Source organism: Macaca fascicularis, chromosome 3, assembly GCF_037993035.2.
Source record: "Macaca fascicularis isolate 582-1 chromosome 3, T2T-MFA8v1.1".
In the NCBI taxonomy this organism is placed as follows: domain Eukaryota; kingdom Metazoa; phylum Chordata; class Mammalia; order Primates; family Cercopithecidae; genus Macaca; species Macaca fascicularis.
Genome location: NC_088377.1, coordinates 197,017,435 through 197,044,829, shown reverse-complemented (window position 1 = coordinate 197,044,829; position 27,395 = coordinate 197,017,435). Strand labels below are relative to the sequence as shown.

General features: G+C 41.1%; 1 protein-coding gene across 12 annotated transcripts in view; it reads right to left on the bottom strand.

Annotated features, from left to right (window-relative positions):
• RBM33 (RNA binding motif protein 33) overlaps positions 1–27,395 on the bottom strand; it is a 134,029-nt gene that overhangs the window by 20,301 nt on the left and 86,333 nt on the right. For all 12 annotated transcript variants that reach the window (XM_045388069.3, XM_074036458.1, XM_005551263.5 and 9 more), the window contains 5 exons: positions 24,726–24,858; positions 23,980–24,323; positions 22,114–22,422; positions 20,036–20,323; positions 16,522–17,169 (listed from right to left, as the gene is read on the bottom strand). In XM_045388069.3, the coding sequence (XP_045244004.1) occupies positions 16,522–17,169; positions 20,036–20,323; positions 22,114–22,422; positions 23,980–24,323; positions 24,726–24,858 (1,722 nt within the window). The remainder of the gene's footprint in view (positions 1–16,521; positions 17,170–20,035; positions 20,324–22,113; positions 22,423–23,979; positions 24,324–24,725; positions 24,859–27,395) is intronic.

Here is a 27,395-nt window from a genome sequence, read left to right as displayed (position 1 = left end):
GGTCCAGAGACGTGAGCACAAGCTCCTCCCAGTTGCTGGCTGGCCACTAAGCTATGCAGCAGTAAGGTCAACCCCAAGGAAGCTAGGCTAAGAAATAAAAATAACAATACAAACACTGAACAAAAAATATTTAAACTGAATGAAAACAAAAATACAACACATCAAAATTCAGGGAGTGCAACTTAAGCAATTACATCAAAAAGGAAAAACATCTAAAATCAATAATTTGAGTTTCTACCTCAAGAAGCTAGTCCCCCTTCCTCAAAAAAGGAAATCAAACCCAAGTAGAAGGAAGGAAAATGATAAAGATCACAGCAAAAAGCAATAGCATGGTAAAAAGAAAAAGAAAATCTGTGAAACCAAAAGTTGGTATTTTGAGATCAGCAAAAAACTGATGTTCCTTTAAGGATACTGACGAAGAAAAAAGAAGAGAAGATAAATTACCAAAATAAGGAAACAGAGGGATCACCGCAAGGGACCCTAAGAAATTAAAAAGACATTACAAGCAACTTTACATCAACACACTAGACAATTTACATGAAATGAGCAAATTCCATGAGACACAAGCACCAAAACTGATTGAAAAAGAGAAAATATGAATAGAACTCTAAGAAGTAAAGACAATGAAATATTAAAAACCATTCACAGAGAAAAAGACCCAAAGAGCTTCACCAGTAAGTTTTACCAAATATTTAAGGAAGAAAGACTACCAAGCTTACGCAAGCTCTTTCAGAAAACAGAAGAGGCAGAAGCACTTTCCCACGTGTTCTTTGGGCCTGGTATTACCCTAATACAAGGCCAAAGGCATCAAAAGAAAAGACACCTGCAAAAGAATATTCCTCATAAACATACGTGAGAAAAAATCCCCAACAGAATATTAGCAGACTCAATCTAGCAGCACAGAAAAGGGATCACACCTCATGACCAGGTAAGATTCATCCCGGAAGCGCAGGGTGGTTTAACACCCCCCAGTTAACCAAGGGAACATACTATACAAAGGAAAGGACCCTGTGTACGTCTGCTACTGTCCAGCCAGGGCTGCGGGTGACTGAGCCAGATGGATTCTCCCACCTAACGCTCTAAGACGCTATCATGTGAATTATCATCTCCTGAAACGTGCTGATCTTACTGGAAGTCATTCCTATCTTACAGGGGCTACCCCCAACCCCCACATGAAAACGGAAGCACTGTGAAAAGGCAGACCACTAGCACAATCCAAAGTCAGGCTGGTAGTCTGTGTTTCTTTTTTTTTTTTTTTTTGAGACGGAGTCTCGCTCTGTCGCCCAGGCTGGAGTGCAGTGGCCGGACCTCAGCTCACTGCAAGCTCCGCCTCCCGGGTTTACGCCATTCTCCTGCCTCAGCCTCCCGAGTAGCTGGGACTACAGGCGCCCGCCACCTCGCCCGGCTAGTTTTTTGTATTTTTTAGTAGAGACGGGGTTTCACCGTGTTAGCCAGGATGGTCTCGATCTCCTGACCTCGTGATCCGCCCGTCTCGGCCTCCCAAAGTGCTGGGATTACAGGCTTAAGCCACTGCGCCCGGCTAGTCTGTGTTTCTTAAACCTTCTCCATGAGGTCTTCTACCCAAGGTGTGAGCAGGTATCCCACCAGGCAGGGAGGGCCTATCCTAAGTACACAATTCTTCAGTCTGTATCTTAAACAGCTATGTGAATTCTCTCTAGTTTTATACATGCTTGAAATTTTCTATACTAAAAAGTTTTAAAATCTAAAAATATATACCGCATATACCCTCATCTTTCATGAGAACCAGTGACCATTTATTAATTTATCTAAAATCCTATTGCAATAGTGTTGCCTGACAGTACAATCTTAGTGTGAGACTCATAAATTCACTATGCATGTGTTCAGCTGAGTACAGTGTTCATAATTCACTATGCACGTGTTCAGCTGAGTACACTGAGTGGCTACTGCCACTGAAAATGTTCCTCCTCTTTACAAGCGTGAACACTTCACACCAGCCTCCAGGTCCCATGAGGGCCCATGTTAGGGGGAGGGGACATCAGACCACTCAGTTCTCCACACAACTCAGCAACACAACCGTCTAACTGACTGTGATTCTCCAACTTCTACCCTTTCCACTAAGGTGGACAAATGCATGGACTGTGGAAGGCTTGCTCTCTAAGAAGGACTTCCGTCTATGAACTTAGGTCATCCAAATCAGCTCCCTGGTAGCTTAACCAACTAGGTCTCCAAGGATGCTGACTGCATTTGCTGTCTTGTAAGTGCTTGAAAGAAGCCAGTGGTTTAGACCCCAGTGAATCTCTTTTGTTCACCATACCAGAATGTCTCATGCACACAGAAGGCACTGAAATATTTACTGAATATATCAGTAAATACTAGATTGTACTTTTTAAAGCTAAGTAGTTCTGAATGTGCTAAAAAGAGATTATAGTATCAGAAGACTAGGTTATAGCCACTGTCAATCAGTACACACATATTTACTACATGTCACTAAGATAATAAAAGGCCAGCTCAGCCCAGCACCATGAAGTGTCACGTGGCAGAGAGGAGACAGCACCTTTGGCCTAAAGGTAACGATGTTCATAGAACATGATGGGCGGCAAGACGAATGCTCTGGCCGCTGTTTCCCTGGCAACCCAAAGCTAGAAACAAGATGGTCTAGAAAGGAAACTTTAACAACAACAGCTAGCACCAGAAGTAGGATGCTATTATCTGCGTGTTGTAAGGTATACAATGCGTATGTGTATTTGGGTGATAATCATATAACACTGTAGTAATCTGATAATTTTTACACTGTGAATTAAGAACATAACCATTCAGTCAATAAATACCCCGAATAAGAAAAAGTTCTCTTCATTGTTATTTTGGGAAAGACACTGGAGAAAATTTATGTCTGGTGATATTAAGGTCAGATAAGAACTCTGAAAAATAAAGTTCTAAACTTTTATTTTCCATTGAAGGAAAGTTTATTTTTTAAGTAGGCTTGATCTCTATTTAAAGTTCAGAAATACGGGTGTTACAAAAAGCCTTTCCTTTCCTCATCTGTTTCAAAAACACTAAAATTTCCTTATCTAGATCTTGTAACATAATGAAAGGGTCCTAATGTGACGGTGTCATACTCTGTTGATGACTTTCTAAGAAATGGCCTGAAAAGACAGGAATAAGGCCTGTGATGAGACAGTCCTTGCAGACAGAGACCTCACCTCCTACTGCCACCTCTGCTCATTCCGTTGGGCTGCGTGGGCCTCCCTGGGCCTGCCCTGCACCCCTCCCTACTTGGGAAGCTCTTGGCCCCTGACTGACAGAGTCTTCAGTCCCAATGGCAGGTTGGGATGCAGCTACTTGGTTTTTCTTCCCAGTGGATCTGGCTCTCGATGGTCTCTTGCTTCCTGGAGGCATGTGCACCACAGTGTCCTCAGTGCAGGCAGATAGCACAAGACACAGAAAGTGGGGTGCTTCAGACAGAGACTTGTGATGCCGACTACCCAACTTTCAAGAAAAGACTCTTCCTACAAAACTGCTCACCAGAGAGAAGCCCTGCCTGGGTAAGCTCTGGAGTTGCTTATATTCAAGACAAGTTTTTGTACCTTATACAGCAGGGGTCCCCAACCCTCACTACCTTACTACTGTGTCCTGTTAGGACTGGGCTGCATGCACTGCAGGAGGTAAGCAGCAGGCGGGGCAAGCATTACCACCTAAGCTCCGCCTCCTGTCAGATCAGCAGAGGTATTCCATCCTCATGGGAGTGCAAATCCTACTGTGAACTGCACATATGAGGGATCCAGGTTGGTAGCTGCTTATAAGACTCTAATGTCTGATGATCTGAGGTGCAACAATTTCATCCTGAAACCATTCCCCACCGCCGACCCCAGTCCGTGGAAAAACTGTCTTCCAAGAAACCAGTCCCTGGTGCCAGTAAGGTTGGGGCCCCTGTTATATAGCAACAAATGATATCATAAAACTTTATAATGGAAACTTCTAAGGCACTCCTGGGATCTTAATCATCAAGAGTTTTGGTATTATTCAACATATTCCCTTAGTACTGGCGGTGAAATAATCCATAGCTCATATCCGTTGACTGTCTACAATAGGACGAGAAATGTACTAGGGTCTGTACAGACATTGTTTTCCTTCAGTCCCACTGATGTAGCTTTGGTATTTTGTCCCTCCCCAAACCTTCTGTTGAAGTTATCCCCAGTGCTGGAGGTGGGGGTTAGTGGGAGGTGTCTGGATCAAGGGGCAGATGACTGTGAATGGCTCAGGCCATCCCCTTGGTGATAAGCAAGCTCTGAGTTCACGAGAGATCTAGCCATTCAGAGTGCGTGGCGCACGCCCCCCGCCGCACCACCACGCTCCTGCTTTCACCATGAAATGCGCCTGCTCCCCACTCTGCGTTCCACCATGATTGGAAGCTTCGTGATGCCTCCCAAGAAGCCAAGCAGATGCCAGCACCATGCTTCCTGTAAAGCCTGCAGAACCCTGAGCCAATTAAACCTCTTCTCTTTATAAATTATCCAGTCTCCGGTATTTCTTTATAGCAGTGCAAGCACTGCCTAATACACCTCCCTGAGAGTTAAGTATTATTATCCTCACTGTGCCCATTAAACAAACTTCAGTCACCCAGTAGGCGCTGGAACATCTTTGTGGCTCCAAAACCAGGGGAGTTTACGCTAACATAATTTGAAACTATATTCAGTGAGAGTTGAAACAAACAGGATCAACAATTAAATCACTTTAATTAAATGAAGGGTTACTATAATGCTGTGCTTCTGAATTTTTCTGAAGATCATGCTAAGCACTGAATGCTTGAATATAAGTAAAAGGTTGTTTCATTTTGTAAGAAAAAAATGAGTTGGTTTTTTTTTCTAATTAAAAGAACAATTATTCTCTTTTGACTCAGCATGAGGAAAAGCTAATTCTACAGAACAATTTCAAGTTTCTGGGTTTTATTCCAGTTCACACTAGGATGTAAACTAGCATACACATCCCTAGGTTGCGGCCAGGAGTGTGGTTTGGATCAGGTGAACCACTTCTACCTGCGGGTCAAATTCTCCCATTGACTCTTCGATTCAACAACTTGTCCCTTTGGATTCTGTGGATCACATTCAAATTTTATTTTATTGGTGGTTTTGTTTTTGAGAAAATTTTCATTTCACCTTTCCCAATGGACAGATATTTATTTCAAGGTACACTTCAGCCCATACTGTAGTTGATACCTACGATCTCTGTCAAGAAGTAGGCAAGCATTACTCTGAATGGCATCCGATACAGCTTGGTGGTCCTGATCATTACTTGCAAATTGACAAGTCCTGTTTTAGCCACAAAATCAGGTACTACGACAGCCATGCTGGGGTGAGGAAAATACCGGTTTTGATACTACCCAGATACCGCAGATGCTACCCACCACTGAGCTACCTGGCTATCTGGAAATTGCTGGTGACGTTTCTGCCCAAACTTTGCTGCCTACTTTGCAACTTGAGCTTTCGCCTGGGGTTTTACCATTCACTCCAACTCACCGGCAGCACACAGTAATAATATTCGGCCTCTCCTGGGTTCCCAACATGCTCAGATTAAATATCACGATCCCAGCTGCCATTTCATGTCACCTCTTAGAACAAATAGCAAGCAGAGTGCACCACCACGAGAGGAGTTAACTGCAACGCACTAGACTCACACTTGGCCCAATTGATATGGCATGAACAATTTGGAAACAACGCTTTCAATTCCTTTTACTGCATATACCAAAACAATTTCCTGATTTTGACTTTTGATTTCAGTATGTTGTAGTACAAATAACCAGGAACAAATTCAACTGATTACATCTGAGAAACAAATTGATTACATATTTTTATACCTATACTCACACACATAGACAAGATTTGACTAAGAACCAATCCAAATTAAATCGACCCATTTATTTATAAGTCTTCTATAAGGTTATAATTACGCATATAATTATAGCATTGAACGAGATCCTAAAATTACTAGTACTTAACTAAATTTTAAAATACTGTTGATTCAAATTGAATTTTAGAAAGCTGTTATCTTAACGTCCGCATGTAAGTGTTGTATGTGGGTGACAGACTACATTCGATTCATACAAAGTATGTTTGCTTTGAAACTGAATTTCTCCAGGGTGGTGTTCGCTTTTTAACTCTTTAAGCAACACTAGGTTCGGACAACATTTTAAATATCTTCTACTTCCTCCAAAGCACCGGATAGAGAAAAGAAGTTTTGTTATCTCAGGTCAAACCAGAAACTTTTTTTTCCCACAAATGATTATCTTTTAATACTATAAAAATCGCTTTTTAGATGAGGTTTTTTTAAAAATATATATATATATAAAAGGCACTATTTGAATTAAGTAAGCTTAGGGAATACTTTTTATCAGCCTAATCATTACCAAAAAAAGAGGTCTGTAGCCCCCAACATTAGCAGGACAAATTTACTTATAACAAATGGTTTAAATGCATAGATAAAAACACCTATTGATATTGTCAGGGCTTCTTGCAATTTGACAGATCAAATCTTATTTTCATTCTTAAACCCCATGAAGAAGTGCTATCACTGATGTGCATTCACTAGCGAGCAAATTGATTAACCCCCCTCTATAGAAATCTCAACTCTTGATTATACCTATCAGACGTTAAGCAGCATTATTCTAGAGTGACAACACTTGACAAATTCCCCAACCATTTTTCTCAGCCTTTGTGGCCCTGCTAACTTGTATTAACCCTGATGAAAAATTAATTTTCCTTATCTTCTTCTAAACCCCAAAATCCAAATCCGCCAAACTGGCAACTCTTTCTGTAAAGGTATTATGAAAACCTCTAAAAGATTAATTGCATGTCTTCAGGTGACATTAAATTAATTTCTGTACTCATGACAGACATTTGATACTCCGTACTGAGAGGACAGATAACATTGTCAGGACACACAGAAGGACAGGGGTGTAGTGTCCCAGGGCAGCCTCTTATGAATTCTCCTTTCGATAAGGCCATACTTCACTGTCACCGCTAGTGTTGCTGATCTTACAGTCCAGAGACCTCACTGAACAGGTTTCTATTAACCACAACAATGCTGGGCCTATCCCTGTAATCTTTATAAAGCTCACTCAAACTGTGGACAATAAATGATATGCATGCTATACGGAGTTTCTAAATATAAATACATTTAGGGCTCCACTATTTTTTTCTCTGAAGATTACTGGATTAAAGTAAAAGAAAATATTAATAAACAGGCTCACATTCTCTTCCTTCTCTGTGATAAATTATCCTTATGAAATACCAAGCATGCAAAACATGGGGAGCACTTACATCTAAACTACTGCCTATCTGGAAATGGGTCTACACATGCAGAACTAAAACCAAATCCATAAGGTTAGAGAGACCAGGTTGGACAGACCTCCTAACTACCAAGCTTCATCAACGAAAAGGGTTCTCTCAGCTCATGCATTTGACTTTCTAGTACAGTATGGTGAGAACATGGCACAGTTATTCAAGTGCTTGCTCTCTCTCTTAACAGTCTACCTTTCTGACATTAGTTAGGCCTGTGGCGATCTTTAAAAAGCAAAATGAACTGGCCTCTGAAGGAACAAATCAAAGCCTTCAGCCTCTGCGGGGATCTCATACTCCAGGACTGTCCAATTTCGAGACAGCACAAACTTACCAGTCTAAAAAGAAGAGGATTACTAAAGTGAGCCAGGTGCCTCTGGATGCTGTGGCTTACGAGGCAGGGCATGAAGTCTAGCTCTCCCAGCCACAGTCCCTCACACAGGGGTGCAGCCCCAGGCTCCAAAAAGTGGCCCTTCCACAAGGACCTGCTCTGCAGCACTGAGCAAGTTCTGCAGAACAGGTGACCAGGGTCCTATCTGGGTAGGCTGTTGAAAGTTAGGGGAGGGAAGTTACCTAAGACACTGAAGAAAGCAGATTCCCCTTCTGCTGGGGCGGGTGAGTGAACTAATCCTGATTCCTAACTGAAGGTGAATTAACTTCTGATTCACCTGCTAATTTTACTCCCTAACATCATACCCCTAAAAAAAATCATAAATTAATGAGTATGGAAATTCTTATGTGTTCAAAATAATTTCTGTCCTCTAATGACCAATGGTCTATCTTGCCATGTTTAGAGGCCACATGATTAACAATGCTTAAAAAGTAGTCTCTTTGGAAATTATCAATTCTGCCCACCCTAAGACATTTCAAAGCTCTTAAAAACAAGTATTCATGCACAACTGTTTCTCCTCCAAAAGGAAGATGCTAGACTGTACATCTTATCAAATAAGCGATTAATCAGGATTCTATATGCCCTATTTTTCTTTCACTCTTCTGCTATTTGCCTGTTGCCCATTTTACCACTCATTAGCACCTTTAAACAAATGAGGTCAAACTCCACCCAGCCAACTTGGCCAGCATGAGGTGCCTGCCCTGCGCCTCCACGCACCTCCCCCTTCCCCAAGCACCTGGATGTGCATCTCTCATGGCCCCCCACCTCTGGGTCAAAAGCCATTTACACTCAGTCTCCCTTCCTGCCTGGTCTTCCCAGAACTGTCCTGTCGGAAATCCACCTGCAGCTCTGCCCTTCTCATGGGCAGGTTCAGACTCTGGAAGCTTATTCCTGAGTCGCTTCTATCTGGCCCCTCTCAGCTCCTCTTAGCTCTGCTACTCATCCACTACCAGGCACTGCCAGAGATCATCTTAGGAAGTCACCTTCTGCCAGAAATCAAGCGACGAGAACAGCGGCATCCTCCTGTCCGAGACCTTAGAGGCCAAAAACGTGGATTCCCCTGAATGACATTCACAAGGCGGAGGCTCTGCCTTTGCATGAGTCTTCACCGCAAACAAGTTACCACTGCAGATTCACCACTTAACACAATTCAAAAAGCAGCAAAACAGGATGTGAAATATCCCATTTTGCAAAATGAATAAAGGAGGACTCTCAGGAGGCGATAATAAATTTTTGCATGAAATAATGCGTAGAAGAATTAGTAATGATTCATGTTTTTGGTCTCTTTCCAAATTTTGCTCATTTACCGGTATCATCTAAATGTCAACAGAAACTACTACTTTGATCATCAGAAGTACTGGGGAAAGGGGTAAGAACACTGCTAATTCCTCCTGTGCTATTTCAGTAAGAGAATGCAAGCCATGTTGCCATTTTCAACATAGTATTTAAAAATCTTAAACATTTATAATGTACTTGAAATTGCCTTACATCCTGGACACACAAAAAAAGACCAAACCCCCACTCAGGTAAGCAGCAGTAACATCAAGAGCCGGCTCTGAAAACACACGGTCAGATGGGAAGACCGGGCTGCAGAGGAGCAGTGTGTGGGAGCAGCCATCCAGGGAGGCATCCCAGAAGACGACCCACTTAAGTTGGATCCAAAGTAGCAAGTGGGCCAGAGATGGCACATCCAGAAAAGGAGCAGGAGTGACAGTAGGAAATTCTACCCCCGACCACAGTGCTGAGGAATTTCCACGGCTTCTTAGGCCAGCGGTTCCCACAGGGTGATAGGCAGCCTCAGAAGCATGTGATGCACGTTTCTGCCCAGCGCTCAACTCAGTGCTCAGCTGTGTCTCATGCCCTTCCACGTATCAACACTTAGGTTAGAACCTCAACAAAATGTGCAAATAATGACTGTCAATCTTTTGTTTGGGTTTATAGAGGATGAGGGACTCACTTTAAATATCTAAATAGTAATGTTTAATTCTTAGAACTATTAACTACAATAATTCAAAAAATGAAATCAAAATAGCAAAAATTACTGCCTAATTCCCACCAATGACCTATTTCAAAAAACATAGTATAAAACAAAATCCAACTGATTCAAGCAGTATCTGTATGAGCCATTTTCCTTTCTTTGCAACTCACTGTAGAAGAATCAAAACTGTGCTGAGCGGGCCCGAAAGCGAGGACAGCCAAAAGCCGTGGGCAAAAACGGCTCCAAGGCCTCCACTCCGAGGACCTGGAGCTTCCAAGCGGCGGGACTGAGTCCCGAGCCCACAAGCGGCAGGACTGAGTCCCGAGCCCAGGCAGGGGAGGAGCGCCTTCTCGCACCAGGAAGTGAGGACGTGCTCTAAGAGTAACGGCAACAAATCAAAGGACACAGAAGCCAGTTTAAAGGGGCTCTCCCTGGTCAATCTGGGACAATTCTAACAGCAACATAAATAATGACAGTGACAGTTCATTGCATAAAGTAAGAATTCATAAGCCCACACTGACATAAATAAATGAACAAATAAAGGAAGGAGAAGAGTAAATTATCACAGCAGGACTATGACCGCTAACAAGTACAGGAGTGTTGGCATTAGAAAAACTTCAGTGTCTGCTAACAATAGTGAAAATTTGATCAGAAATGGGATATTTATATAGTCCCAATAGTCTCAAAGTATCTTCCTATAAATTACTTACCAATTACAAAGGGTAAAACTGTAACATTGCAGAGGAGAGGCTTGGCAAACACCACTTTTACCCACCCCTCGCCCCATCGAAGTTAATCCTGTCAATACTAGACAAGCCTCCCAACTGAATGCACCGGGAAGGACCCGATATCCCCTCTGGGGTGTTCTTGCCAAATATGGACAACCCAAAACTGATCAGGACGAATCCTAAGATAACCCAAATTAAAGGGCATTCCCTCTGCTCTTTCAAAAGGTCAAGGGCAAGAAACAACAGATTTAGGGGACACGATGAATACAACGCATGATCCTGGACTAGACCCTGGCAAGGTGGGGGTAGCTACAGAGGACATAATTGGGCCAGTGAATAAAATCGAAATATATACTATGAATAAGATGACAGTATTGCATCGGTTCACAGCATTTTTATTTTTGATAATGTATAATTGTGGTTTTGTAAGAGGATATCTGTGTTCTGAGGTAACATACCATGTCTCCAACCTACTCTCTCAAAGGTTTGGGAAAGAAGGTTTTTGTGCATGCAAATGGGCAAAAAGACCAGGATAAAGCAAACTTGACAAAATGTAAACAACTGGTGAATCTGATAAAGGACGCATAATTATATTAAAGCATTCCCCTTCCCACCTCCTCAAGCTCCACAAAAGAGATCAGGTATATATACATATCATTCCAAAAGTGGGAATAACTTTTGAGAAGGTAGAAAGGGAAGAAATTTACAAATGCAGTCCAACACCACAAGAGCATGATCCCACAAATAAACTGGGACCTTCGGCATGTAGCATTTTGACAGCCCTTTAAAAATAAAATACAGGAGCATCACAATTGGACAGCTGGCTTTCCTGCGGGGGCATTCTGTGCTTTTCCCATTTCTCTGTGCGGCCAACAGAATAAAGGACTGTTTACTTAATGTGCTGCCAAATTCTTAAAATTTTCATTATCTTGATTAGAATAAAGCAGCTGAATTCAGTATTTGCTCTCATTTTCTTAAAAAACACTATAAACAGCCACTCCAAAAAAAAAAAAAAAATTTCTTTTTCCTTCAACTGAAAGGGTAGTAACATTTATTGAGCTATTATCACATACTCAAGCACTGTGCCACTCACTTTACATGATTATGACAATTAATCCTTGCAAGAATCCTGGGAGGACAGTTGGTTCTCACTGTACTGATGAGGAAACTGGGATTCATTCAGGCCAGGTAACCAAGGTTACAGAGATGCAAAATGAAAACCAAGATGCAAACGCTTCAAAGACTATACCATTTCCTTAAATAGGAAGACAGAAACTGAACACCTAAGGCAAAGAATTTCCCCTGGCCCATGTTTGTTCTAATTCCCCTTTCTTGTGTTTAATCACGCAGAACGGTTTTAGATGAGTACAGTAAGTTTACACTAAGTAAACATCTTATACTTTTTATATTTGCTCTGTTATTACTTGAATTGTTTTTCTGGGAATTATGTCTTGGTTATGAATAAAATTATAATGTAACAAGGTTGTTCTTTTGGTTTCTTAAACACTTAAAAATAGCTTTCTGAGAAATGGGCAAATGAAGAATATTTCTATATTCTAAGTAATTAAAAGAGAACCATTCCATCAAATATAATTCTATAGATGAACTATTTACTTAATAGTCAGGAAGGCACATGAAATTTTAGCAGTATTTCCTGCTATCTAACACTCCTTACAAGTAGCATTAATATGTTCCTTTTGTAATCTCACCTAGCAAATCCAGACAATAAAATGAGTGAAAAAAAATGGAAATTCACATAGAGATTGATGAGCCTCAAAACAAAAGATCTCTTTCCATTTCAAATTCCCCTAATATTTCCCTTCAAAGTTTTAAATGTAAAATGTGACTTAATTTGATTCACACAGAAATGTTCAAGGATAGATTCACAGCACGTAGCAAATGATGGCTATACTTAACCAGGACACAATATGCACTCCCTTTCCTGGGCCAGCGGCCCAGGTTCTGGAACCAGGATGATGGAACCCCAGCCACTCGCCAGGCCTCTATTCACAGCTGAGGCTACTCACCAACCAGGCTGCTTTTTCGTATATCAAATCCTTCTCAGCCTAACGTTCCAGGCAGTCACTATCAGTCAGTTGCGTTGGCAACCAAAATGAAACCTAATCATCATCATCATCACCATCATCCCAGGAGCCCCCATTAAGCATTTTCCCAGTCAATCCGGACTGCTAACAGTAGAGTATTGTACTAATCAAGAAATAAATAACACCATGAAAAACACAGCAGATGGGTAAAGAGCATAAGATTCAGCATTAAACCACAGTTGGAAGCCCAGCTCTCCCACTTAGTAGTTGTGTGGCCCTAGGCTAGTTACAAAACCTCTTTGAGGTTCGATGCACTCGCCTCAGAAGGATGTTGAGAGTACATGCTCGACACTTAATAAATGATAGCCACTGCTATTATCCGGCATAAAATCACATATTTCTAAAAGGGGCCTTAGAAGCATTCTACAAAGAAAATGGGAAGTTAGGAAGTGCTTCTGTGTACCAGAAGCTTTCGTTTGTTGACTCCTCATAGCAGACTTATTAACCCCACCTGCAGATTGGAAATTAAAGTTCAGAAAAATGAAATGAATGTTCAGGGTCCCAAACAACAGACAACTATTCAAACAGGAGTCTTTCTACACCCAAAGCCACACTGCTTTACCCCATCACATGACTGCGTGCACAGGTGAGCTCTCAGTCCTACAGAAAGGCTCCGATCGCTATACTCTACAGCAAGAAATTTCAGAGCAGCCAACAGCAAACACGATGCCAGCAATGAGCCCCTGAATCTGCAGAGTCACTTTTCAAGCTTTAAACCAAGACGCTGACCCTAGTCAACACAATCATGTAAGAAACAATACCAGGAATCATGCTGTTCATTTCTTTTCAGAACTGTTCCCTATGCGCACGCATACTGCAGCAGCAGCCACAAAAGGGACCACCATGAAAGGACTAGACGTTCTCTTACAATGACAAGGACCAAGGAAAATCACCTGAAAGGCGATATAATTAACCACAGGGCAGACTGCAAAAACCTACGGTCTTAAGACTCGGCCTCCCTTACTTTTCAGAAAACCCAGTTTAATAAAATCCAATGATAAATTATTTCATTGTAAGTAATGAAATATCGAAAATATAGAAGAAAACTCCACTCGATTCACAATTGCCTCATAGACATGAGTATACTCACAGAAACCTAATTAAGTTGTATATCGTAGTAAGAAAAGCAAGAAAACTGTGCTTTCATAAACATGTGAAGAATCCTGTGGACACATATTTTAACTGCAGTCACCCACCAACCAGAGCACAAGTTCTTGAATGGCACTACGCAAAGACAGTTCACTATCCTGTCTAGAGACGTGAAGAATTAGGAGGCTACTGAATGCAAAGAATAATTTAATTAAATGCATTAGATTTAGTTACACTAGTTAAATTAGAAAATTTAGGTTAGGTTAGGATATAGTTTAGGTTAGAAAAAATGGGAAACATGAACCAACAATAAAATGTTTTTATTAAATAAGTAATCATAAAACTAAAATGTATATAATGATATTCTGTATAGGTACTATGTACAAGTTAATCCTCCCCAAACGCTACGCCCCTGTCAGCCAAGGCCTGCTCAGCCCTCAGCTCGTTAAGATTCTGAAGGCAGAAAACATCCCTGAGCGTTAAGATCACAGTCCCCAGGTGCAGAGAATGCCTCAGCAGCATCAGGCACAGAAACACAAGCCAGAATAAACATTTCCTTTTTGTATTGTCTGAAATAAGCACAATTTGCAATTAACCACCATTAGCAATATGTTCAAAGAGTCCTCACCCACAAAAAAAAACAAAAAACAAGGCCACTAGGCAAATACTGTTTGTTCTGGTTCAGAGAAATATGAACAGGAGATCTTCCCTGCTAGGTCAAAAGTGCCAATGTGCTATTGGAGGGGCCTGAGTAAACTCTAAGATACTCTAACATGTGGGCTAGTTAACTTGAGGTGAAAGATAAAGAGCTGTTCCAAAGTACTGGTTTGACAGCTATTTTCATGAAAAAATCCTTTGCTTTTCCTATTTATTGTAAAATTAGCATAACTTTGGAATTAGGTCTGATATAAAAATAAATTTTTTCCATTGGAGAAAAAGAGTAAAAATTCACGTAGATAAAATTCTTTTAAAGGAAAGCTGTTTATGAGTGTAAAAGCTGCTCTTTGATGGTAGAAACCGGACCCTTCACTTCCCAGCCTGCCAGTGCAGAGTACATGCAGCCCTCTACATTGGCCACTGTAATAAACAGCACCAGTTCTGGCTGCTATGGGAAAAGGCCTAATTGCCAACAATGGGCAACATCTCATCTTAAAAAGTTTGTAACACAAGTAAAAGAATGAGACACTGATTAACACAGTATACCTAAAAACAAGGTCAAAAGCAAAAGGGCCATAAGCACTGAAGAAACTAAGGAGTGCTTCAGTTCTCACCGAAAGGTAACAAATTCATGTAATATGAAAACATGTGTATGTAATACAATTCTTCTCAACATTTCTAATTACAATGAATAGATGTGAGAAAACAGATTCAGATAAAACAAAATTATGCATCCTACTGGATATTCTACATATAGAACTTCTAATTATAGTATTTTGTACAAATTTTCTTATAGCACATGAAAAAGTCATAGTTTTGTTCCACAAACCAAGAATTAAAAGCACTAAATCTCAGCTAATTAACCAACAAAAGGAGTTATTCTTAAGCACAAGCAAGGAGCTGAAGTAACGTATTCCTTCACATGCTCACATGTCCTACCATCCTGAAATGGACTAAAAGAGAGATGTTATTTTCTTTTTTTACTATATATATTTTTTGTGTCTTTCACAGCAATCATTGCTAGCTGGTTTACTCTAGAAGCCTATGTTTACAACATTCCTACTTTCTTCCTCAGTTTACAGTGTAAAATTGCATACAATGAATAGCACTTTTATAGAGCACAGCAACTACAGAGACCATAGAATTTGTTATAGAATTCGTTTTCATGAAAACAACAGATGAGAGCTACTTACCACAACTAAGTAAGACTATATGGTGGGATAAAGAAGCAAGTGTTCGACAGACTTCTCTATGGAAGAATCTTCTGCAGTGGAAATCTATCTGCAGTGACTGGTTTTATTTTAGAGTGCTGAACTAACTTATCCAAACTATAGTGGAAAACTGGACTTCTGTGCCTGACTGAAATGACCTGATATGGACACTGATCAAAAGAAAGAGAAAGAAATGAGGCATGCTCCACTTCTGAAAGCATGTGGTAAGAGCATACAGGACTTCAATTCTAAATTCTATGATGTCTTTTTTTTTTTTTTAATAGGGCAAACTGAAAACAGAAAACTAGTAGTAGTCCAGTAGTCTGGGACAAAGTTGATGAAAATGAGACACACACCTGCGCTGCCCACACTCCCACTGTGCCCACAGCTGCTCACTGAATCTAAAGCTATACACAACAAAGGATTTGTGTAAAGGAAAAGTTATCTCCAAAACAAACGTAATGATTTTATCACAAATTATCTACAAGAAGCAGCTGAAACTGAGTAATATCTAATTTAGGGATTGTCACACTGGCCTTTCATTAAGACTCAAAAGAGAAAACTAAAACACGTGCCTCATAACAACATTCTGCTCAGATGGGCGACACCTGCAAAGGCAGTCCCATGAGGTTATGACGCTGTATTTTTACTGTACCTGCACTATGTTAGATACATTTCGACACACAACTACTCACCACTGTGTGACAACTGCCTACAGCATTCAGTACAGTAACATGCTGCACAGACTTGTGGCCAGGGAGCAACAGGCTGTACCGTACAGCCTAGGTGTGCAGCAGGCTGTGCCATCTGTGCGTGAGTACATGCTAGGATGTTTAGACAATGACGAAACTGCCTAACAACACATTTCTCAGAACATATGCCCGCCGTCAAGCGACAACTCTTATACCAACTTCGAGTAGGTAGAGGTTGGTTACAAGACTGCAACAGAGGTAATTTTTAGCTCTTTCTTCAAAAATATTCTCTGCAAATGAGGGCATTCTATGTGAAACACAGACTCAAAGAAGCTGTCATAAAACTTGTCAACTTACCCCACCTGACAGCTTAATCACCCTGACCTTGGAGCTGATGTGGGGCCCGTCTCCACCACCACTGTTTGTCCTGTGCGTGACAGTCCTTTTCACGCCAGGCTTTGTGTCCTGGGGCCGGCCCTGGATGGACGCCACTCGAGGAGTCTGGGGCACGGCTGGCTCCTCCACATCTGTGGGTTTGATCTGGAGTACTTTATGCAGCGGCTGAGTCTGACTTTGAGGAACTGTTCTGGTCTGTCTCAAATGTTTCAGTGGTTTCATCTGTTGTCCTTGATACTGCATGTTGGCACTGGATGGTACAAAATTTGATGTTTTGGGCTGAACGGTTGAAATACTGACATCCTGGTTTTTAACAAGAAGTCTGTTTTTCACATTTTGTCTGACCTGTGCACCTGGAAAGGGCAACAGTGGGTTACCATTGGTGGGTGATGGTGACAGCGCCTGATCTTCCTGCTCCGCTGGGGGTGGGGGAGCATAGAGCTGCTGCTGCTGCTGCTGCTGCGCGAGTCTCTCCAGCAGCTCCTTCTTCCTGGCACCAGCCTGCTGCTGCCGCCGTAACTCCTTCTGTTTCAGGATTTCTTCTCTTAGGCGTTTCTGTTCTTCTATCTTTAAGCGATATAACCTTGTTTCCTCATCTTCATCAGGAAACTAAAATGGAAAACATACACAGTTCACTTTGCTATACAGGCAAGGTGGCCATTCCAGTCCATTTCAATAAACTACAAGAAGACATTTACCAAAAGTCCTTTAATTCAGATTCTGAAAGAAGTCATTCATAATCTGTTTGAAGACTTTAAGTATAACTCCTTCCTCTGGGGAGAGGGGAAAAAAAACTACACAGCTAAAGCTAATTTGGAAAATCTTATCAGAATATTAAAAATGAAATAATGTAAATTTCCACTCATTTACAAGTTTAAAACCAATTAAACTATTCATTTAAGAATCAAAATATGTTTCAAACAGGAATGGCAGCAGTAGGGAGGCCTGCTGTCACACAGGTTTTATCTGGCTCTTCCCTGACAAACCAACAAAAGGTGGGGTGTAAATGACCTGAAAGGCTCTGATTAGAACTATTGATTTTTCGTACAGAATTTTCAGCCTGATCTCAAACTCATTTGTCACAGAATAATTGGTTATAATGAACAGCACAAGTCAATCTCTCTGACCTTGAACTCATGCACTCTCCTCAGAATCAAAATGTTGCCAATTGCAGTATTGGAATATTAATGGTATATAAGAACGCCTTTAATATTCCAAGCTCCAAACCATTCTGCAAGTCAATACAAAAAAATCTTTGAACAAGTCCAGTAACTTTCATAAAAAGCATCCAATAAGGAAAATGTATAAAAAGTTAAGCATTTTTAAAGAATTATAATATTCTTTAAAAATCATCCATATCCACAGACCCCGTATAAAAGAATGTAACAAGATTTAATCTATCTAGAATTCAGCTATTTCACCATCTTACTTTCCCTAAATAAACCTTAAGAATTAGGAACTGAGGACAAAAGCACAGCTGAGTCGTCGGCTGGTGCCCTGGAGCTTGAACGCCTAGTGCCAGCCCTCACTCAGGGATTACTTGTCGACCTGGAAGCAATTCTGACCAACTCTCTTCTCTAATTTCACATCTAGGGCAGATTTCAAACCGCAAAAATGAAGGTGGGTGAGAGGCTGTTTATACAGGCAGGCATACAGAGCAAGACGTGACATCCGGGAGGATAGTGGACAGAAGGGACATGGGCATCGGGGGAGCAGACAGCCGGGGACATATTAACAGGACCCAAGGCGCCACTGCCTCAAAACACAGGAATAATTACTAGTCATTGGAATTTCTTCCCATGCAGTCAAGAAAGAGTTAAAGCATGTTCAGAACAGCAACTGAAATACTTGGAAAGACTAGACTAAGCAGATTCACCCTATGTTATATCATCATCAAGTTCAGGGGACATAAGAAAATAAGTCACAGTTAGCTAAGCAAAACAAATAGAAGACCTTTCTTTTAAAAAGTAAAAAAATATATATAATCTTGGTCCCCTTTATATACAGAGAGAAAATTAAAAGAAAATAATTCAAGACATTCCGTTTATACTACAGCAACCTACAGGTTCCATTTCACTCAAGGCATTTTTTTGAAATAACTCTATGGAAGAATCTTTTAGAAGTTTGCCTAAATCAGCTATCATGGAAGGAACTGAGAGCCAGATGTGCCAGCAGGATACCTGAAAGGTAACTTCCCCTACTAGGTAGCCCTATTGTTATATAAGTAACGAGTGTGTGACTTCATTTTTCTGAAGCAAATCAGTTATACATACTGCGTCAGAAGCTGGCTATATACACTAGAAGCATAATAAAACTTTTATCAAAGACTTCTTTACAAACTATTCTAATCCAGTTTGTAAATCTACATTATTTTTTCACATACTGATTTTAAAACCAAAAGTCACCTGTGTTCTAATTAAGAGTTCATCGTATGTTAATATTTCAACTTTGTACTTCGAATTTGGTAAACAACACATTACAGCTGCTACAATAATGTATCAGAAGAAAATCTGACTTAAAAAAAATGAACTGATTAAAAGGTAAAACCAGTGTTAACTGGTTTTTATGAAACTAAGAAAGCATGACTTGCCTAAATTCTTATCTAAAGTCATTCTTCATGACACCGATATTGGACAAGTTTAATTCATTGCACTGCTTCAGAGCACTCCATACACATTTCACTAAGGCTGACACGCCCTCGAGGTGCCAGCCCTCGGCACAGGCCGCCCTGGCCGACCCCACTTTACCAGATGAAGAGACCGAGGCTTGTGGAAGAAGACGGCCTTGACTAAAGCCAGGTAAAGACTGAGCTGTATTGATTATTCATACTTACTACATTCTGAGCCTACTGAAAAATTAGAAACAGCAGCAACAACATATACAATTGTAATTCAACACAAAGCAAACCCCCAGAAATCTTAAAGACCAACAAGAAAATTGGTACTATCTTCTAGAAGTTAATAGTGTAAATTAAGAAACAGTCGTAGAATCCTACGGGATTCACCAGGTGTCGGCACATGACACCCCACGGGCTGAATCTGGTCCACCACCTGGTCTTATACTTTAAAGTTTTACTGGAACGCAGCCACATCTATTGGCTGAAGAACTATATTTAAATCGCCTTTGTGCTAAAATGACGAGGGGGTAATGATGACAGTCTGGACTATAAAGCCTACAATATCTATAAAATACTTGGGCCCTTTACAGAAAAAGTTTGGTAAGCCCCAGTATATGTCATCAATTCTATATAACAGAACGGTAACTGTACACGTACATAAATAAAATCTAATCTTGTAAACTAGAGAGAATACAGTGTTTTTTTTAATAAACACAGCTGTTAGGTTAAAAAAAAGGCCCAGGTGAAAAAAGCAGGAAGATTTTGTGAATAACTAAGTGAGAGCGAACTGAGACATCCAAGTTGATTATAAGGCTTCTTGTTTGAGACCAACATTTGTTAATAAGAGAAGTGTCCTACCTCTGGTTCTGTTTTTGCTTCTTCTTTAGGTTGAGCCACAGGGCTAGCGGGCTTGACTTTCACTTCCGTCTTTCCCTGTGAGCTCCTGGAAGCCGCCACGGCCCGCGAGGGTGGTGACGAGCTGATGATAGGTTTCACTTGCGCTGAGGGTGTGGCAGAGCAGCGGCTGCTGCTCATTTCGATCACGTGTGATGGCGCGATGGGTAATTCACGCAAGTTGCTGTTCCTTGGCGCAGTGGGCTGCATTTGCTGCATGGGTCGCTTGCTTACATTCTGAGAAGTTGTATTCTTTTCACAAAAAGAAAGAAATTCTAATTGTGAGTGGAAAGTTGGCAGAAGGAACATTAAAAGGCACATTATTAAATAAAAACACAATAAATCATTCTCATTAGCAAATGACTTCTCTTTTGGGGAGCGGATACTTTTCTCCTTGGTTAATACTTTTTTGCTCATACATAAATGTCCCCTGATCCATGTGGCAGCATGCCTCATCCTAATGTTAAGGACTTCCATTGGTAAAGGTGTCATACTTGCCTACAGACAGGCTCCTCTTTATAGAAATTACACCAGGCTGATCTTTAGCAGGTGCTTCAATAAAGGGACTGACAGTTTTAAAAGAATTGAGACAGCCAAAAAAGCACTCTATCTGCCACCAGAGATCAACAGGATTCACCTGCTACTATTTTACCTAGTCACTTAAATTTAAGCTGGAACAAGGAAAGAATCAAGCATCAGGTCAATGTCCTAAGAAACATGACCCCAGGGAGAAGAAAGGTGCCAGAACGTTTTACTCGAGAGGAAATGCTTAGTCATGTTCATCCTGGGGATTCTCAAGAGAGAACCAACACCTGGAGGAGGCAAAGAGAACACGAGAGCTGGAAGGGAGGAGGGGGAAGCAGGGGGATCTCCGAGGTCACACAGGTCAAATATCTCAGTGCACAAGAGTCATGAGAATAGACTACCATTATTTTTTATAACCCAGGTTATAAACCACCCTCTTCTCAGATTTAGAAATCCTTTCTTACTGTTCATATCACTTTAGTTGTGATGTTACTTTAAGAAAGACAAGTATCAGGAAAACTGAGATTCCAAGTAGCTAAGTAACATGCCTAAAGCTCAAGGGTGAAAAGGAGACAATACTAAAAAAAGATTGACCGGTGAGAACCCTGACCACTGACCACTAGCTGCCACACTGTGTCTCTTTTTCCTAAAAACCAAATTACAAAGTCTCATATATGTATTTAATGGAGGCAAGAGCCCTGACCACTGACCACTAGCCACATTGCGTCTCTTTCCTAAAAGACAAATTACAAAAGCCTCTTATATATATTTAATGGAGGCAAAAACCCTGACCACTAGCCACACTGTGTCTCTTTCCTAAAATCCAAATTACAAAAGCTTCTTATGTATTTAATGGAGGACAAGGGCAATGACTGTGGCCTTTTATTTTCCGAGCAATGCATTGTTTCCCAGTTTCTTTTAATGCATGACAAGTCACACATTTGCTGATGGTGCTTGAGAACACAACCCCACAAATAAATGTATGCTAGTCTCTCTGGATTGAGCATAAGCTCCTTGAAGGAAAGGAATTTGTCTCTTCTGTTCACTGTTGTATTCCCAGGACTAGAGTAGTACCTGGCAACAGAACAGTCAACGTATTTTTCCTGAATTCATTTACGTATTTATTCAGAGACCAGAAAGACAGAGATAATCTACACATCAAAAAATAAGCCACTGGTAAAGGGAAAGTGACTACCCCCAAAAGTATTTTCTAAAGTTACATGTCTGTTAATTCCTATCTATCGCTATAGAAATATCTAGATATAAGAAAGATGCTTAAGTAAATATTAACACAGTCTTTGAGACACAAAAGGAGTATCTTATCAATTATTGTAGTCAAGAAAACAATCACCTGAGTGCTTTTTAAAACATGGATTCACTTCAGAACTATATACAACACGTTTTAAAAGTTGAAATCAGAATTGGAAAGTATTCTAACCTACAAATGATGCCTCTCAAGTCCTGTAAGTTAAAAAGCCTCCCAGGAAGACACAGGGAAGACACCCCTTGACACTTACATGCCGCAGCCCCTGTCGCTGGGGGCACTGCATCCGGCTGCTGCTGGCCTGAGGCTGAGCGGTCTGTACATGAGGCCGGAACTGTGGCTGAGACATCGGCATCAAAGGAGGGGGCGGGACGGACAGGTGGTGGTGGTGGTGGTGCTGGTGCTGCGGCGGGTGCTGTGGTGGGTGCTGGGGCGGGGGCTGGTGCTGGGGCGGGGGCTGGTGCGGGGGCTGGTGCGGGGGCTGATGCTGCGGTGGGGGCTGTTGCTGAGGTTGCTGAGGCTGAGGCTGATGTGGAGGGGGCAGTGGAGGATGCAATGGCCCCTTCCATGTCCAAAGAAAGAGAAATAACAGTTCACAAATGGTTATACCAGGCATAATCACTTCAATCATCTCCTTAAAAACCTCAACACAAGAAAGGCACTTTCACTGGTACCAAAACTTCATTTTAGACTTGCTGATGAAGGTAATAGTATCTTAAATGCAGTAATAAGCCAGAAGCTATTACCTTAAATTTTATATTTAATCCAGTAATTCTAGGATTGAATTGTCCTAAAGAAATAAGTATGCAGACAAACTCCTAACTCTAAAGTATGTTCCCTGTAGCACTATGATACTGAAGTACGGAAACCAGTATACACACATGCAAACACACAGACAGCATGAAAGGGAGCCGTGAACAGCACTCTTAAATGATGGCATCAAAACCAACTCACTGACATGAAAAGATCAAATGATACATTACACTGGAGGGAAAAAAGCAGGTGGCGAGAAGATGTGCATTTTAAAAAATACCCCAAAAAAATGCTCCTGAATTGTTTCTAGGTAACGAGAGTATTTAATTTCCTTTCTTGTACTTAAATATACTCTAAGATTCTGCAATGGGGATATATTAATTGTATTTTTTTAATAAAAAGAAAAATTCTTTTTTTTTTTTTTTTGAGATGGAGTCTCGCTCTGTCGCCCAGGCTGGAGTGCAGTGGCCGGATCTCGGCTCACTGTAAGCTCCGCCTCCCGGGTTTACGCCATCCTCCTGCCTCAACCTCCCGAGTAGCTGGGACTACAGGCGCCCGCCAGCTCGCCCGGCTAGTTTTTTGTATTTTTTAGTAGAGACGGGGTTTCACCATGTTAGCCAGGATGGTCTCAATCTCCTGACCTCGTGATCTGCCCGTCTCGGCCTCCCAAAGCACTGGGATTACAGGCTTGAGCCACCGCGCCCGGCCGAAAAATTCTTAAAAACATTTTATCTTCCTTTAACACCCTAGATAATACTCATTTTCCTTTTTTAGCTTAGATACGTATTCCATGTGTTTTTAAATAGTTGATTCAAGTTTACCATCGCTATGTATTTTAATAGTAACCCTACAATACAAGAAGAAATACACACTTGGTAAGAAAGATTTACAGACACATGTCAACCCATGAAGCAGAAGCCGGTCAGCAGAGGGCACTCAAGGCCCTCAAATAACCAGGGAACAGCAACATTTTCTTCCCCCCATGCAAAGACTCTTCAAAACTGTCTACTGCAGGAATGTAATCTGACAAAGTATTTCCACTGGTAAACCTTTCATGAAATTTTATACAGATGAGCAAATGTATTATCAAAACATGTCCTAATTTTATTAGTAGAGCCTTTAAAAAATCCTAATAAGTAGCATTTTTCAATTCCCAAAAAATGACATTTTCCCATTTTTTTCTTGTATTGAGATAAGCAACAATGTCAAAAAAAGTTGTCTTTAATAAACAGTACATTTAAGACTAATACCCTTATTCTTTAAATAACCATAAATTGGTAGGCTCAAATAAAAACGTTAAACTTTATGAAACACAAAGACTCAAAGCTACACATTTTTTCCCTGGAGGTTCGCTCAGGACGCATACCTGCAGGTTGGGCTGTGCGTGTGTGGGCAGGAACGGCTGTCCTGGGCCCGGCAGGAACGGCTGTCTAGGAGGAATGAAGGGCCGTGTGGTTGCCGACCCAGGCTGGCTAAAGTGCAGAATCCCCACCGGACCTGGAGGCTGCAGGGCTGGTCGTACGGGCCGCTCTCTTGGGAACACTGGCTGCTGTCCTTGCTGATTAAATGCTGGTCCTGGCTGAGTGAATGGTAGAGGACTCTGAGTAGGAACAGGATGGCTACTGTTAAGAAGGGTAGGAGGCGGTGGTGGTGGAGGGGGACTTCGCTGTTCCAGAAAAAGATGGCTCGGGAATCGCGGTTCACCAGAAACTGAAAGGTAACACGACATCATGAACTTCAGGTTAAAAAGACCACGTGCTGCTCAGAAAAGCAATCTGAAGCACTATCCTCATGTGGACAAAAATCACAAGTGTTGACGGGTTATGAATATTTGGAAACAATTCCAGATTTTGCCTCTTATTTCTAGATTGCTTCGTTTGCCATTGTCTATACATAAATTCCTCCTTTATATGAGATGTTCCCATTTTGGATACCAACAATATCCAATTTTAGCACCTGAAACGATAGGCAGAACTGCTATGGTACAAAAACCTGGCATTCCCAACAACATCTCCAACTGGGGGTTAAATTCAGTTTACAAAATAAATGTGTTTGGGCACATCACCCAACACAGCTTCTGCTGTTACTCCACACCACTCACTCTTTCTGTACCTCCTAAGAAGAAAGGGTCTCGCTCCTGAGGCGGGGGTGGGGCTCTCCACTGGTCCTGGAGAGGGAGTCGTGGGGGCTGGCTGAAACTGTTGGGAACAGGTCCAGGTGTATGCTGTGGAAATTCTGGTGGGCCCTAAAGAACAACAACAACAGAGAAACAGGGAGAAGGACAGAAAAATGGTATGTAATTTTCAGAAATATAGACCTGGTTCCAAGTTTTCCTCGAAAATGTCAAGTAATGTGTCTCCCAACAGTCATTGTCTTTCTCTTTCTACACACGCACACACACACACACACATACACACACAGAGTCATGCATCGTTAATGACAGGGATACATTCTGACATGCATCCTTAGGTGATTCCATCATGCGAACACCACAGAGTGTATTGTAATCACACACACACCCACCCCTAGATGGTAGAGCTTTCTATACACCTAGCCTGTATAGTACACACCAGTAGCTTGAAGGCTACACACCAGGGCAGCATATGACTGTACTGAATACTGTAGGCAACTGTCACACAATGCTAAGTATCTGTGGATGTAAACATACCCAACCCTAGAAAAGGTTACAATAAAATACAGTATTATAATCTCACGGAAATACCGCCGTCTATGCAGTCCACCATTCACCAAAACATCCTTACACAGCACATGACCGCACATATTAACATACAAACTAAGTGTTAAACAACAGGTGATTCTGCCATACTAAATGATCAAAAATCGAAACACAGCAACTAGAAATTAAGTCAGTTTTAATGTCATTGTAAAACAAGAATATTATTTTTAAGCTTATTGAAATCCATCCAATTATTAGCCTCTTTCCCATTAATCCAAAACACTGTCATGACATTTATCTTTTTAAAGATGCTAATCTTTGCTATTTAACACGACTGTAGGCTGCAGCTACGAAATTGCTTCGCTTTAAAAGAAAACTTCAATCAGCAATTCCCGACTTAACAGAAAAATGTGAAATGTTTAAGAAACCAAATTATTACAAACAAAATAGTACACAGAGTCCTATGGATAAAAAAATTTAAACAAATTCTTACAGATTAACTTTTTTCAAAAACTACATGTTACTAAAACTCTTGAGAGACAAATTAAAATTACTTCATTTTTCAGTTGGCCTTTCAGATCCTCAGGGAGACTTTTTTAAACCACTGTATTGACCTAAGCAGCAGCATAAAGGTAAAGAAATGTTCACCACTTTTTCACTGCTCCAAAAAGAATTAACTATTAACTATCATCAAAATAATTTTCATTTAATAGCACCTTGTCCTTTGAAACTGAGTCAATTATTTCACAACTTTTAAGTATTACTCTTCTCACAAACTTACAATCCCAATGCCTTGGCCTGTCATTTTATTACTAATTAGCTGTTCCCTCGAAATGCTAGTTTTCTAGCACTGAAAATGCTCTTCTGTCCGGGCGCGGTGGCTCAAGCCTGTAATCCCAGCACTTTGGGAGGCCGAGACAGGCAAATCACGAGGTCAGGAGATCGAGACCATCCTGGCTAACACGGTGAAACCCTGTCTCTACTAAAAAAAACTACAAAAAACTAGCCGGGCGAGGTGGCGGGCGCCTGTAGTCCCAGCTACTTGGGAGGCTGAGGCAGGAGAATGTCGTGAACCCGGGAGGCAGAGCTTGCAGTGAGCTGAGATCCGGCCACTGCACTCCAGCCTGGGCGACAGAGCCAGGCTCCATCTCAAAAAAAAAAAGAATGAAAATGCTCTTCCACACTGCATTTCCCTTCCTTCTCCCTACAAAAGTCTGTTCTACCCATGGCATTGAGAGAACAGACAAAATGAACACTAGTATAAACACCATAAACCCTTAAGATTGTTGGCTACAAAATAATAAAGAAATGTTTAACACACAAATATTACATCTTCATAAAAACATAAACTTTAGGCACTTATTGAAACATGGTACAACAGGAAGTCCAAAGCTGAAACTCTCATGGTTTTTATTATTTTAGGTGAAACAAGGAAATCCGTACCAACTATTGCCTGACATTAGGGAGTGTCACTTCTCTAGATAAAGACATCAATTAAGACCCAATGAACCCAATAAATGTCAGTAACTGAGGAATATATTTGTAAGTGAGAATACATATCATATACACGGTCTTTTGCCCCTAATAAATGTATATACTTTATCATAATGATAATTTGAAAATTCACTGATAAGATACTTTGATATGGATCTTTTTTTGAGAGAGAGAGAGAGAGAGAGAGAGAAACAGAGTCTCACTCTGTTACCCAGGCTGGAGTGCAGTGGTGCAATCAGCTCACTGTAGCCTCAAACTCCTGGGCTCAAGGGATCAGAGCATGCCACCATATCCAGCTAGTTTTTCTGTAGAGGCAGGGTCTTGCTATGTTGCCCAGGTTGGTCTCGAACGCCTGGGCTCAAACAATTCTTCCACCTCAGCCTCCTACAGTACTTGGATTACAGGCATGAGCCACAACACCTGGCCAATATTCTTGAATATTTAATATCTTTACTTTGCTAATAATATGCTCGAAAAATACTTCTAATAGCACAGGCCATTACATACTGTTACTCACTAAATCTGCATGAGGAATTTCAATGAGCTTGCCTACTTTCTCCCACTGCCAAAGCTTTTTCCTCTTGTTTTAAAATATTTTCATCTTTTGTTTG